The following is a 14,539-nucleotide window of genomic DNA, read 5'->3' on the forward strand; positions in this document are numbered from 1 at the left end:
GAACTCGAACATCGGAGATGCAGTTGCAGCAGCGTTGTTCTCATCTAGTAATCCTGGATCAATTGAAGTTCCATATCTTAGGTTAATTCTTGGAACTGGTAATCCTGTTGGTGAAAGGTACGCCATCAAAAGCTTATCTGCCAAAATAATGCACCGTTTTAACAAGAACCCATCGTACTTCTTTTTGCCCAGATAAACCTTTGTGCGAGGATCCGTCGCATATATATGAGCAGACATCATCCCGCCCAATAACCGAATTGTAGTCTCAAATAATTGTACTGTTGAGTCAAGATCAAACGAGTCAGGAACCGTGTTCCTGAAAAGTTCCAAGGACTCGGTAAACCGTTCCTTGTCTCCCAACACCGCAAGGGTCGTTAAAGAGTCCACCAAAGTAGTAGTAAAGTTCCCTAACACGTCATTGGTTATAGTATCCTGCGGGTTGTCAAACTTTCGTTTCTTCGGTTTACAAGATATCGGCCTTACTTCATCGAATGGGTACCCATACTTTAGGTATGAATCAAATCCGTGGTAGAATAGTTCTCGTACTTGTTCCCTATACTTGTGTAGCTCTGGTTTCGTGAAAGAATATGGTTCCGCTTTGAAACCGAGGCATGTATTCGTTAACCAAGTCAGTATGCAAAAGCATACAAATATAAAGCCTGTTAACATAACATATAGCACTATAAGATGATGAATATCTTCAATCTATGAGATCTACCTAGCGAATTGCCTTTTGGAATAGCATAAGAACGCTCCAAATAACCCAATGAACGCTAAACCAAAAATTGTTTTATGGGTTTTTAAAGGACGTGATTACATTGACACTTCTTGAAGACTACGGTTATCGACATTGTTGATGTCTGTAAGTCTTACTATGCTGAAGACGCATCTCTAGGCAAGAAAAAAAAAAAAAAAAAAAAAAAAAAAAAAATAGTTACATGTTACCCGGTAATTTTAGGCGGCTGATCGATCAACTTTTGTCGGGACTGTTTGGAGAGGCACCCATACATTATGATATAATAAAATATTTAACATCTGTACATCCTGGTGTCTTGTTGTTTTTTTGAAATATAAATGGTAGCACCTTAGTATTTCCTAATTAAGTATAACGAGAGAAAAGAAAGTATCTCTGTTTGCACAGACCTACCCTAGGCCAGTGCTAAACCCCTAGCCTGCTACAGTTCCTCAGTACCAGAATGCAGTCGCACACACACCCACTCTCTCTCTTTACTCCGTTCCTTACACTCCCACCACCATTGCTTGCTCGGCAGACGGACCCACCAGAGAGCGCTTCCAGTCCTCCCAGTAAGCTCCTTCTCCCCAGTGGGCCCGCTCCTTCGGTAAGCTGCTCCCACGAGGAGTCCCCCTGGACCCCCGAACTCTCTCCCCAATGTCCCGCTCGGTTCACCCTCCCCAGCCCGTCCAGCGAGTCCTCTCGAATTTCGTCTTTCATTCGGAAAGACCTACTTCGATATTGAAAAAAATACGAACTTAGTGAAATTAACAGTTAAACATTCAGCTTATAGAAAGAGGTATATTCTTGTTAGTACTGTTCAGACACTAGTAGCTCACAAGACCAGTAACTCCACAGATAAGCAAAGATGGCTAGAGGACCGTATGTGATATGACGATTGAAGAAGAAGAATACGATACGTGTAATCAGATCAGTAAAAGCATAGGACTTCTGGAACAGCAGTAATGAATGCAAAAATAAAATACGACGATAGGAAGCATGAACACTATTGAAGAGCATATGTAAGACTCCTGAAAGATACAATCTAACTACTATATGGATTGAAAACCCGTGATGACAATGTGTATGGTGTTTCTTCGAGTGATGAAGATGCATTTGATATATTTTTCTTATGGCTCAGTGTAATGGTAAGTTGTCCGAATTTGGACATTTGCTAAACCTAGCACATGTATCAGAGTTCTGCAGCTCTTTCCTGAACTCCTATTGCAATTCCTGATGTGGTGAAAAGTATTGATTAGCACTTAAAGCAAGACATGGAAAACAAATTACTAACATTATTACCAACGCAAAAAAATTTTAATACAGAAAGAAGCATCTAAAGAGATTAGCAGCTCCACACCATTGGTTGTTGGACAAGTTGTCCGGTTGTTACGCACCAAGACCATCTGCCGGTCCACACAAGTTGCGTGAATCTTTGCCATTGATCGTTTTCTTGAGAAACAGATTAAAGTATGCTTTGAACGGTCGTGAAGTCAAGGCTATCTTGATGCAACGTCACGTTAAGGTCGACGGTAAGGTCAGAACTGACACCACCTTCCCAGCTGGTTTCATGGATGTTGTCACCTTGGACGCTACCAACGAAAACTTCAGATTGGTCTACGACGTTAAGGGTAGATTCGCTGTCCACCGTATCACCGACGAAGAAGCTTCTTACAAATTGGGTAAGGTCAGAAAGGTCCAACTAGGTAAGAAGGGTATTCCATACGTTGTTACCCACGACGGTAGAACCATCAGATACCCAGACCCAAACATCAAGGTTAACGACACCGTTAAGATTGACTTGGCTACTGGTAAGATCTCTGACTTCATTAAGTTCGACACTGGTAAGTTGGTTTACGTTACCGGTGGTCGTAACTTGGGTAGAGTTGGTACCATTGTCCACAGAGAAAGACACGAAGGTGGTTTCGACTTGGTCCACATCAAGGATTCCTTGGAAAACACTTTCGTCACCAGATTGAACAACGTTTTCGTTATCGGTGAACCAGGTAGACCATGGATCTCCTTGCCAAAGGGTAAGGGTATCAAGTTGACCATTGCTGAAGAACGTGACCGTAGAAGAGCTCAACATGGTTTGTAAATTTTTCCGGTTCAACTAATGACTGACCCATAATTTTTACATCAACTATATAAATATTTCAATATAACTGTTTGCGATAATCTTTAGATTAATCACTTGTGTACATTTGTTATCCAATAAAATAACATCATATCATAATTCATTTAAATACTGATTAGGTATTGATACTATTCCCGCTTTTGTCGCCAAGCGATATGATGTATTCACGAAGTAAATCCTTTGTCGATGCTCCGCCATATATCTTACAATCCTGTTCGCTGAATTCATGATCCACTATATTTTGATCTTCATTCAAATCGTTTAAGGCCTCAAGCACGTACGGTTGAATAAAACTATAATAAACAAAGTCTATAGTTTCAGCATCTTCATTTACAATATCGATTGATTGCACGACATTAGGAATTCTGTATTCATGTTCACTGCGATGGAGTGTATCATCTCCTTCGCATCCCAAATCATCCGATGTTGTGTAACCCTTAGGTAGCGATTTATCATTAACAAATGGACAATGGCGACGATTTTCTCCTGGCACATTCAACGTAAGAATTGGACCCATTCCGTTAAGATATGATTCGATTTGCATTGCAAGTTCTAATGGTAGTTTTATATAATTCCATGTATTGGAAAAGGGGGAAATGGTATATTCGGTATCTGTAGTGAAGGGGCCTTCGTGTAAATCGAATCTTATGGAGCCCGAATTTATCATTATTATTCTTCCACCTGATTCTGCGATAACATCGGACCTGTCCGAGACCAACCTTGGTAAAACTTTTGTAGTCAGAAGATTATAAATATTGTGAGGCGATGAGAGTGGTTTATTGTACATGTAATAAGTTGAGGGGACATATCCAAATACAGTAGTCAAATTTAGATCTTCCCTTAGCTGCTTTATATGTTCGTTTACAGCCAACCCAAGTTCTGTATCAAAGTCATCAATGTTTTTTACCTTTGCATGGTGCATAAATGAATCTAGATTAAAGTCTATGTATCTCCTTGATACAACTGGTGATTCTTTTTTTACATCATCAACGGAAGAGAATCCAACAGTTTCACAGAATCTCCCACTTTGGATCCCATATGCTTTGTTGTCTAAAGAAACGAAATCTCTGATATGAGTGTGGCCACCAAAATAGTGAATAAATGTGTTAGGATAGTTGTGTCTTAGCTTCGAATGTAAGTGATTGATCTCGCGATTTTCGGGGTCGGAAACCGGTAAATGACCAAACACAATAATAACATCTACGTCATCTCTAGAATAAATTTTTGTGACTTCTTTGAACCATTCTTGTTTCAAGGCGTTTGCGACGGGGGTTACTGTCGCCCTTTGGTTAGCCCTTTCAAAGTTAAATAGGAAGGAGAAGGCTAAAATTCTAAGACCTTTGTTCTTTGTAGTAAAATAACGATATTTTGAACCAAATGGCACTTTTGATCCATCTTCTTTAATAAACTCAACATTACTAGAAACATATTTGCCTTTGAATTTGGGATTAGAAGCTGTCTCATAAAATTCCAAGACTGTGTTATCCTCAACATAAAGTTCGTGATTCCCTAGTGTCAATAAATCATAGTTCATTTCATTGAATATTTGCGTGGAATTCAATCCGTTTGGTATGGTAGCATCACTGAGCCCGTTTCCATCATGCTTATCGCCTGTATCAATGAGTAAAAGATCATTTTCCTTTATCACGTTTTGTCTTAGCTTGTCAACAAAGGAAATGAGATCTCCCCAAGTGGCATCATAATTCTCTTCGTTCAAATGAGAACCCAACCATCCATGTGTGTCTGTTGTATGGATAAAGTTTAGCTCGCCTATCTGTAAATCCCTATATTTCTTCACAGCCTGCTGCTCAGAAGACATGAACTTTTGAATTGGTTCAAATGGCAATACAGCACACAGTAGTGTTGGTATATAAAGGGCATATAATGCCAAATGGTTAATGTTCAGTAAGTGTCTCATGAGAAGTATATCTAAACCATTAACTCTACAATAGAGGCGAAAAATGCTGGATAAAGGCCGATGTAAAGTACGTCTCTATACTGTTCTGACGAAAGTAGATTTTCTGAAAGGACGTAATATAACTCCTTCTGACCAGATGGGCTTGATACACTGAGGCCTTTGTCTTAGGGAAATATACCTTGATTCTTAAAAAGTACGCTTTAGTTTTGTTTCCAAAGGGAGCAATGATTGTGGAATAAAAAAACAAGGGAAATAAAAAAGATGTTCTAACTGAGGTTCGAACTCAGGACCTTTGCCGTGTGAAGGCAACGTGATAGCCACTACACTATTAGAACAGCTCTTAAAGAAGAATAAAGGAGGTTTATGATAAGTCTGTTGAGACGGAGCATATTTATAGTAGGGTAACTACTAATGCAATAGGCGGCTAAGTATCCTAATGGATGATAGGGGGTGTCACAGGGGGTGACATCACCATCAGATCTAGATTATTATATAAGGAGGCACTAGATCTAGGCAATGACGACCTTAACATAGTCATGCAAGATCCCCAGGTGCATCAGCATACATTACTAGATATATAGCTAATAAACAACATGGATTCATCAGATACCAGAGATCTTGATTATAAGACACGTGACTGGAAATATACCCAATCACTACAAAGTCTTCTTGTTTTATTCTGGTGTTAATTATGAGTGTAGGTTAAATACATTATTAGCTCTCAAAGGATTTACAGCACTGGACAAGGTTTTAACTTCAATAATAAGTACAATATTAATATTCCAATAACCACTACATAGAATATTCCACTCAAAGGCAGGGAAACTATCAGCTAAAGTGTTAGGTTTCTGTCTTGTGAAAGATATCATCTTCCAATTTCTCACATTTTGCCCTTTAATGTCACTTTTGAAGTTGAGATTTAACATCAAAATAAAAATACTTGACAAACGACAGAAAAAGAAGAAAACAAAAGTTTGAGTTGACATGTTTATATGATTACTATGATGTTAACACTTACTAGCAGCTACACTAGTATTCTTCAACGTCTTTAGTTCAGTTCAAAGGCGGAACAAGTTTGAGGTGAAAACACCTAAACTGGTTATTGCATTTAACTAAGCAAAAAAAGGGCGACGACAGTTTTTAGAGTAAGTTGACACAATATTGCAGATCGTTTTTGTCAGTCCTAGAAGCCTTAACTTAGTGTAATAATGAACATTTTAACTTGTGTGGTAAGTTTTGTGACCCAAGTTGTGACCCTTTGGATGCCGTTAGTGTTAACTCTGTCTACGATATTTGAGATAAACATAATATATAGAAGGACGATAAAAGGTTATTATGAGACTCAACATTTTAGATACCAAGGCCAGAAACTTATGGACTCCCAGGATTCTTTGGCAAAATTCCATAAAGACATGCACACGGTTTTGCAAAACAACGTCCTTTTGCATCGGTTTGGTTTGAAAAGAATACACTTATGCGAGTTTTGGTGCATATATTGGATGCTTACTTTTGTCATTAATGAGCAGATAATTCCGATGTTACAAAGAAGTGGCATTCCTATTACAATATTACATGTTTTAAAAGTGTTTACACCTATGACTTTGTACGTATACATTCATGAAAGGCCCAGTCATAAAAATTGCGACTCACTGAGGCCTTGGAGGTTCCCTAAACTATTCGCTGAACTATACAAGTACCAGATACTACCGCTAATAAAGGCAGTAATAGGTGTTGTAAAATCCGATATAACCATCGAAAAAGTGCATTCATGTATAAAACATATCAATGGGACTATTGGCGCTTCAGATTTTAATCTCTTTGGGGTAGAGAGTCGTCAGATATTTTATTTTCAATCTAATTTTGAAGCCACAGAAGAACCAACTACATTAGCTATGGCAAACATGGAAGTATACCCTGACAGTATTATTGATTCTACTAGAAGCTCACTTTTAAGTCACATTTCTCCAGCAGAATCTATCTACAAGGGACCTGTTGTTGAAAAGCATTCAAGCAAGCCGCCGCAGACTAAGCGCAAATTCGCAACAAGATTGAATGACCTTTTCCGTCATAAAAATCAGTGTCAGTAATACACCAAGCCTGAAAAATGATTCTTTATACAAACTGAAAACGCGCTATACTAGAAGAAGTTAATATATACAAAACACGCGCCTTTATTATATTATTGGTTGAAATGCAATTGGGCTAGCAGTCCGTAATTTCTCCCTGAAACCTAGTAGATATTAATTAATAGATAGATCGATAACCGATAAAATTCATATCATATATATCAAGACTTCGTTGAGATAGAACTTTTTATTATTTATATGGATATTCAACCTCTCTGTCTTTCCTTAGCCAGATCTTCTTCTTCTTTTTAGTAGTGACGTGCTCTACGAACTTCTCAGTACAGTGACTCTTTTTAAACTTCTTAATGAACACAGGGTCCCACAACTCAGATCCAATACCCAAGTCCTTACAACATCTCATTAACGCATTAGATTTACAACCTTCAGTTGCAGTTGGAATACCAGTTTCGCTGAAATAATCTTGCTCACCACGAGCAATACTGACTAGCTGTCCGTGACATATCAAGGCGTATTCTCTAGTGACCAATTTCGCAGTAACGATAGTTTCCGAACGAGGAACGAGACCCCAGCCACCAGCACCAAATGCCTTATTCAAAATTCTACGGTACTTGATTTCTGGCAAATAAATCAACCCATCAGGCTTGATCTCGATATCTTCAGGTACTAGCGCGCCAGACAACGCGTCTTGTGTTTCCTTTGGGAAAGGTTTCGATCCAATTCCATGGAAACTGGAGTACCAATTAATTTCTTCTGAGGATGATGACGTCTGAACTTGAGCAGGTGGTTCTAAAACTGATCCATTCAACGTCTCTTCGAGAGTTTTAGTGTAACCAGGCACTCTCTTCATCGCGGACGTCCGACCAGTTCCGTTTTCCGCTGTTGTCGAATTCACGCTTGGACTGGACGAAGCTGCACGAGATGCAGACACAGTACTGGCGCTTGAGGCCACACTTTTTCTCACCATTGCAGTGCCACTGGTAGCAAACCTGGCTCCATTTACACGGACTATACGATTAAAGCTCAACATCTTTCTTCTACCTTTCTCTTTATCTCTCTCCTTTGGTTGTGATAAGCTATGATTATCTTGAAACAAGGAAACAATGAAAGTTCACACTGTTCAGATGACCTCCAACGACCCACAATCTCTTTTACGTTCCTTACTTATTTCCAAACTAAATAATGCTGCTTACTCAGTACTCATCTAATTTTTATAAACTATATGTATTCTGAATTAACGTACCTTCAATACGTACAAACTTCAGTTTCTACCGGTGAAACCAGAGCTGCGCCAGAAACCTTTTTTTGGACGAGAGGACGCCAGATGCAATTTTCGGGGCCCCAAAAACAGTTAAGGGGATTTTGCATCAAAACATTAATTCAAACTGGGCATGTGTTCGAATCCCCGGTTTATCTTAACAGCTATTTTTTTCTATCTGATTTTTTTTTCTTCATTTAGCATTACATGATTTTTCAATAACGAAAAGAACAGCTATTACTTTAACTTTCTAGCAAATACGAAGTATAAACAATGGCATTTTTTTTTTAATCTAAGATCTTCTCTAGTTGAATCACAGATCCATAATTGAGTTTGTTTGAATTGAGTTGAATTGAGTTGAATTTGGTTCGATCAACAAACCAGACAAGACTGAATAGGGGTTTTATGGTTATAGTTTGCAATGGCTGTGAATAAACGGAACAAGACACCGGGCCTTGGCGAAAAAGGGAAGAAAGCACCAGTTGCAACACCTGAAAGTGATGAGGAAGACAAGTACACTAAGAAGAGAACAATTGAGTATGTGGCGGAAAAATGGTTGCTACAGGATGCTCCTGATTCAGCGCAGCTTTATAAGACTCTTGGATACATAGTCACTGCGATAGCATTGGTACTAAGGTTCTGGCGCATCAGTGAGCCTAGAGAGGTTGTATTCGATGAAGTTCATTTTGGGAAGTTCGCCTCGTATTACTTGGAACGTACATATTTCTTTGATGTTCACCCTCCTTTGGCTAAGATGATGATTGCTGCTGTTGGTTGGTTAGTTGGTTATGACGGCAGATTTAAGTTCGATGACATCGGTTATAGTTACGATAAATACTACGCGCCATTCGTTGCTTATCGTTCGTTGAGTGCAGTCTTGGGAACAGCAACAGTTGCTGTAGTGTTCCAAACAATGAAAGAACTGAACTTCAGAGCGGCTACTTGCTTCATTGCCTCTTTTTTGATCGCTGTTGACAACGCCCATGTCACCCAAACTAGACTCATCCTCTTGGACGCCATGCTAGTGTTCTCCATAGCCTTGACGTTCTACAGCTATGTTAAGTTCTACAAATTGCAATTGACGAGCCCATTCTCCTCTCAGTGGTACTTATGGCTATATTTGACCGGCTTCTCTTTGAGTTTGGTCATGTCCACCAAATACGTGGGTATTTTGACTTACTGTGCAATTGGTATTGCAGTTGCCGTAAACTTGTGGCAAATGCTAGATATAAGATCAGGTTTGTCTGTGAGAACCATCTCTAAGCATGTAAGCACAAGACTAAATGGTTTGATCATCTTTCCATTCATTGTTTACCTTTTCTGGTTTTGGTGCCACTTCGCTATTTTAAACAAATCTGGTCCAGGCGATACATTCATGTCCGTTGATTTCCAGGATACTTTATACGATGCTCCAGGCGCCACAGAAGTTAAGGATGTTCATTACTACGATATTGTAACCATCAAACATGATTTAACGGAGGCCTTCTTGCACTCTCATCCTGCAAGATACCCACTTCGTTATGAAGATGGTCGTATTTCTTCCAATGGGCAACAAGTCACTGCCTATGTTCACGAAGACGCAAACAACGAATGGGAAATATTGCCTCCAAGAGACTCGCCAATAAAGAAAGGTGCACCAGTTAAGCTAGATGAGAATATCAGATTGAGACATATTGGAACAAATACTTATTTATTGGCACATGACGTTGCCTCTCCCTACTATCCAACTAATGAAGAAATTACTACCGTAACGGAAGAAGAGGCCAATGGCGAACGTTACGACTCCACAATTTTCCGTTTCCAACCTGTATTAGCAAAGAATTCTGGAAGAGTAACAAAGACCAAAAATTCCGCCTTTAGGCTATTCCACGTTGAAACTGCGGTGGCTCTTTGGACACACGACGATAAACTTTTGCCTGATTGGGGTTTCGAACAACAGGAAGTTAATGGTAATAAAAAGGTTCAGGACCCTGAAAACAGTTGGTACGTTGATTCCATTGTGAACATGGCTGAAAATGACCTAAGGAGAATCTACAAACCTAGGGTTCCAAGACCAATGTCATTTTTGTCAAAATGGTATGAACTACAAATTCTAATGTTTGACCATAACAACAAGTTAAGTTCTGAACATCCATTCGCTTCTGAACCTCAGACGTGGCCCGTTGCTCTAAACGGTGTTTCTTTCTGGACAAAAGAAGAAGGAAGGAAACAAATATTCTTCACAGGTAATATTATTGGTTATTGGTTTGAAGTTATTTCCATTGCTCTTTACGCAGGTTTGGTTATTGCAGACTTAGTTACTAGACAACGTGCCGTCTATTCCTTGAACAAAATGGCAAGAGAAAAATTGTATGGTCCATTGGCCTTCTTTTTGATCAGTTGGGCTGCTCACTACTTCCCATTCTTTTTGATGGGTCGTCAAAAATTCTTGCATCATTACTTGCCTGCCCATATGATTCTTGCAATGTTTGCAGCATCTTTATGGGAAACCGTTTTCACTGATAACCAATCTTTGAATCTCGACCTTGATGAAGAGAATCCTGAAAACCCTCATGAAGATAAACCAAAGTTCTACACCGTTTTGTTCTATTTCTTCTGCGTCACAGTGGTTATCAATGTGGGTGGATTTTTCGTATACTTTGCTCCGTTGGTTTACGGATTACCAATGACTGTAGAACAAATCCAAGCAAGGCAATGGTTGGATATCAGATTACAATATGCCAAGTGAATTAAATCTTCAACGGCAAATATTTTGAAACTACATAGATTTTATGACAAAAACCATGAATATACAATAGAAAATCAATCGATCCTTTCTATATAAACAAGAAGTAACGTAGAATTTGAAAAGACGCACTTATATAATAATAAATGTCCTTTTGGTAAAAACATTAACGCATCAATGGGAATGGCAATCGTCTGTGCATTCTTGACAATATGGCGGTATAATTAGGTTCATTTTCAGGAGTGATATAACCATGTCTTATCAAAAATTCAACCATTACCAAGGCGCAGTTTGGTTTGAATTCATTTCTCTTGATGGCATTTATAGTTTCTTGTAATGAATACAACCCGAACTCTTCAACTTCGCCGTCATTTGGTATTGGTTTCACGGTAGGAGGCAGTTCTAAATCGTAGAGATACTCTACTTCACCGGCAATAAATGCTTCTTCATCTAAATACTTTTGTTCTCCAAACGTGACCTGATGATGAAAGTAAGAAACACTACCAACCGGTTTTATGTTCCTTTCAACATCGTCTTTGGACAAAGAGGCTTCTTCCATGCATTCTTTCAACACCGTCTCATAAATACCGCAGGGATAACCTATACCGCCTGCAACAATGTTATCCAACATGGATGGCCAAGTGGACTTACTGGCTGAACGGCGAGGAATCCATATCCGCAAGTGGCCCGTGGCGCTATCTTTGAAAAACCCATTGACATGGACACCATAGGTAATTATGCCGAACGCTCCAGAAAGCCCACGTTCAATCAAAATATATGGCGCATGATCAACATACACTGCATATTTTTCTTCTCTCCAGGTTTTTATACAATTCAGCGATGATTTGACTTTTAAAGCACGGCACAATTGATCCATGAGTTCTGTTCTGGTATTAAAAGACTCAGGCTTGATACGAATTACATGGGAACCGTCATCAATATCAAAAAGTTCGGAAACTACTTTATCGCCGTACTTTCTGATCTCACCAAGTACCAATTTCAAAACGAATCCTATTTCAATACCAGTATGTGATTGTAGCATGTATACGTTTGCCCTAAAGTGCTCGCTTGTATTGTAATTTACTGGGAAAACATCAACTTTCTCTATAACGTCAAGGTACGAAAAATTAGTTACTTCATCTTCTTTAGACCTTACAAGGATTTCTTTCCCGTTGCATTCTACCACTTGAGTCATTATCTATTATCAATTTGACTTCCCTTGAATTACCTTCTCTTTAGATAATAATGTAATGTTATGTCTCATCCTTTAATATCAGAAAGTTTTGGTATTTTAAATTCTTTAAAGCTCATCTCATCATCGAAACGAAGTAGATGATGATTTATAGAAAAAAGGTATCAATGAGCAGTACAAGCCATTTTCAAATTATGCCGGAGAACCTAGTGCGTGTATTAAAGCAATTGAAGACCTTTCAGGCTAGTAATACCAGCCAAAAGCTGTTGAATATAGTTTGCGGGAATGAGTCTGCTGATTTGGATAGTATTGTAAGTACATTGGCTTATGCATATTTCAGTTATATTCATGACCCTTCAAAATATATACTTCCGGTAGTCAATATTCCAAGAGAAGACTTGAAGTTGAGAAAAGATGTTACTTTCCTTCTAGGGTCCCATTCCATTTCTTCAGATTTACTTAATTTCAGAGAGGATTTGGTTAATTGGCAGAAGCAATCCTTGTATGATATTAATTATGTTTTAGTTGACCACAATGATGTTCCGGCAATAACAAATGACGGCCCAACCAACATTGCAGGGATAATAGACCATCACAAGGACTTAGGTTTGCATGCAGAGTCAATCACAAAGCTGTCTGGTCCAAGAATTATTCAGACTGCTGGTAGTTGTTCAACATTAGTGTTTCAGTACTGGAACGGAATTTTGAAACATGATTCCAATTCAACTGAAATGATTAAAGAAATTGTTCCATTGCTATTAGGCGCTCTATTGTTAGATACTGATAATATGAAGAATAAGGTCGAACCAGTCGATCAAGCTGTATTCGAGCAATACAAAAGAATACTTGGTTCTTCTTTCAATACAGACTCATTCTATCAACAATTACGAACAGCAAAGGATGATATAAATGGATTGAGTATCAACGATATATTGAGGAAAGACTACAAAGAGTTTAGGTTTGCTAGTAACGTTCGTTGTGGCATTGCTTCAGTCGTAAAGTCGTTAGAGTGGATAAATGAACAGTATGGAGAGGAAAGTATTGAAAATGCATGCGAGAAATTTATGACTGAGCACAGTCTAGATATTTTCATCATAATGAACAGTTTCACCCGAGATGGTACATTCTCGAAACAAATTGCGTTCATAAGTGAGAATGATAATCTATTGAATGAATTATTTAAAGATTTAATTCCAAAACTTCAACTAGAAAGCATTCGGGACGTCTCTAAGAGGAAACTAAAATGTTACAGACAGGGAAATGTCAAAGCCAGTAGAAAGCAGGTCGCTCCTTACGTTCAAGAATCATTAGAAAAATATCAATAGCTTATGTATAACATATACTGAACACGAAAGCTTAATCACATGATATATAACCAACTTTCCATTCGTTCATTCTTTGAAGATCATGGGGTAAGTTAGAGTTAACATCATCCAAACGTGAAATAAATGCAGAGAGAGCATTGGGCTCATCGACTTCAATTAATTCAATATTTTGTGAATTTTGTGGGCCATTAGGTGGTCCTCCTCTTTGATAAAGGATCTTCATACAATTTGTCAGTAAATGAGAATTGCTGAAAGATATTGTGGAACCAAATCCGAACACCCACACTTGAACTTCCATTGCTATACTATTGTCTCTTATATGAAATAATCTTGTAGAGTGCGCTTTAAGTTCATTGAAAATCTGATTAAGGACGTAATTCGATATATCGATGGTTTCAATTTCCTTGTTGATCTCAGCTTTCAAACACCATTTCTTGAATCCTATGGAGCCATCTCTATTTACTGATCCAAGAACCTGCTTGCATGAGTTACAGAATACATTGTTGTAATCATACACTATTTTGCTGTTGAGTGAGTCCTTATGAATGTAAATAAAACTGTCACTCAAACATATCTCACCTACTGTTGGTACTACAGATTTGGTGAATTTATTATCGAAACCATTCGATAAAGTTGAGTTTGTATCGCTATGTGGTTTATGACAGTGCCAATAGTCCATAAACTCGGCCCAAAACTCAGATGGCATATCGCGGACCTTAGTATAGTCCTTGGAGCAAATTAATTGATCATTGCAGCATGAACAGTAAAAAGTAAATGGTCCTTTCACTAAATCCTTTCTCATCCATTTCGACACCACTTCTTCCATAATATGATTAGAAGATCGATCAAAACGTTGTTCATTCTTGACTGCAGTAAGTCTTAAGTTGTATAAATCGCCCTTGTAGTTTAATTTCGCTCTTGTTGGTTCGACAGCACACGGAAGTTCAATTACAAACTGATTATTCTCTTCTTCAGTGCCTATTAACTCTAAACTTCGACCATTTTGCCCAATTTTTCCCACTTGTAATCCTGTATTCTTATAATATATCCATATGTAAACTGTACCAATCCATTGGTGGTGCTCAACGAAGTATTCGAGCATGCTCTTTGTTCGTCTCTCTTGACCTCATCGCGTATGCTTCAGTTGTAATACATTTCAATGTCATA

General features: G+C 38.4%; 9 protein-coding genes and 1 non-coding gene across 10 annotated transcripts in view; 4 read left to right on the forward strand and 6 right to left on the reverse strand.

Annotated features, from left to right (window-relative positions):
• MNL1 (alpha-1,2-mannosidase MNL1) overlaps window positions 1-669 on the reverse strand; it is a gene marked incomplete at both ends in the record, with an annotated part of 2,343 nt that extends 1,674 nt beyond the window's left edge. Inside the window, one exon of the mRNA XM_022819796.1 lies at window positions 1-669. This exon is cut by the window's left edge and continues 1,674 nt beyond it. Coding sequence (XP_022676326.1) covers window positions 1-669 — 669 coding nt within the window.
• A 932-nt stretch (window positions 670-1,601) lies between these two features.
• RPS4B (40S ribosomal protein eS4) lies at window positions 1,602-2,831 on the forward strand (the record flags this gene model as incomplete). The annotated part of the gene is made up of 2 exons (XM_022819797.1): window positions 1,602-1,615; window positions 2,060-2,831. The coding sequence occupies 2 exons, from the start codon at window positions 1,602-1,604 to the stop codon at window positions 2,829-2,831; spliced, it is 786 nt and encodes a 261-aa protein (XP_022676327.1).
• Window positions 2,832-2,985: 154 nt separating this feature from the next.
• SMN1 (Smn1p) lies at window positions 2,986-4,788 on the reverse strand (the record flags this gene model as incomplete). The annotated part of the gene is made up of 1 exon (XM_022819798.1): window positions 2,986-4,788. The coding sequence occupies one exon, from the start codon at window positions 4,786-4,788 to the stop codon at window positions 2,986-2,988; it is 1,803 nt and encodes a 600-aa protein (XP_022676328.1).
• A 260-nt stretch (window positions 4,789-5,048) lies between these two features.
• KLMA_R422 lies at window positions 5,049-5,124 on the reverse strand. The gene has a single exon. It is a non-coding gene; the product is annotated as a tRNA-Val (tRNA).
• An 872-nt stretch (window positions 5,125-5,996) lies between these two features.
• On the forward strand, window positions 5,997-6,875 carry KLMA_40484 (uncharacterized protein; the record flags this gene model as incomplete). The annotated part of the gene is made up of 1 exon (XM_022819799.1): window positions 5,997-6,875. One exon carries the CDS (start codon window positions 5,997-5,999, stop codon window positions 6,873-6,875), a length of 879 nt encoding a protein of 292 aa, XP_022676329.1.
• Window positions 6,876-7,104: 229 nt separating this feature from the next.
• Window positions 7,105-7,902, reverse strand: MGM101 (Mgm101p; the record flags this gene model as incomplete). The annotated part of the gene is made up of 1 exon (XM_022819800.1): window positions 7,105-7,902. One exon carries the CDS (start codon window positions 7,900-7,902, stop codon window positions 7,105-7,107), a length of 798 nt encoding a protein of 265 aa, XP_022676330.1.
• Window positions 7,903-8,551: 649 nt separating this feature from the next.
• PMT4 (dolichyl-phosphate-mannose-protein mannosyltransferase) lies at window positions 8,552-10,858 on the forward strand (the record flags this gene model as incomplete). Its single annotated transcript, XM_022819801.1, has 1 exon — window positions 8,552-10,858. The coding sequence occupies one exon, from the start codon at window positions 8,552-8,554 to the stop codon at window positions 10,856-10,858; it is 2,307 nt and encodes a 768-aa protein (XP_022676331.1).
• A 163-nt stretch (window positions 10,859-11,021) lies between these two features.
• Window positions 11,022-12,050, reverse strand: KLMA_40487 (uncharacterized protein; the record flags this gene model as incomplete). The annotated part of the gene is made up of 1 exon (XM_022819802.1): window positions 11,022-12,050. The coding sequence occupies one exon, from the start codon at window positions 12,048-12,050 to the stop codon at window positions 11,022-11,024; it is 1,029 nt and encodes a 342-aa protein (XP_022676332.1).
• A 137-nt stretch (window positions 12,051-12,187) lies between these two features.
• Window positions 12,188-13,372, forward strand: PPX1 (exopolyphosphatase; the record flags this gene model as incomplete). The annotated part of the gene is made up of 1 exon (XM_022819803.1): window positions 12,188-13,372. The coding sequence occupies one exon, from the start codon at window positions 12,188-12,190 to the stop codon at window positions 13,370-13,372; it is 1,185 nt and encodes a 394-aa protein (XP_022676333.1).
• Window positions 13,373-13,403: 31 nt separating this feature from the next.
• IPA1 (putative polyadenylation protein) lies at window positions 13,404-14,474 on the reverse strand (the record flags this gene model as incomplete). Its single annotated transcript, XM_022819804.1, has 1 exon — window positions 13,404-14,474. One exon carries the CDS (start codon window positions 14,472-14,474, stop codon window positions 13,404-13,406), a length of 1,071 nt encoding a protein of 356 aa, XP_022676334.1.
• Window positions 14,475-14,539: the final 65 nt, after the last annotated feature.

This window comes from Kluyveromyces marxianus, chromosome 4 (genome assembly GCF_001417885.1).
Source record: "Kluyveromyces marxianus DMKU3-1042 DNA, complete genome, chromosome 4".
Lineage (NCBI taxonomy): Eukaryota > Fungi > Ascomycota > Saccharomycetes > Saccharomycetales > Saccharomycetaceae > Kluyveromyces > Kluyveromyces marxianus.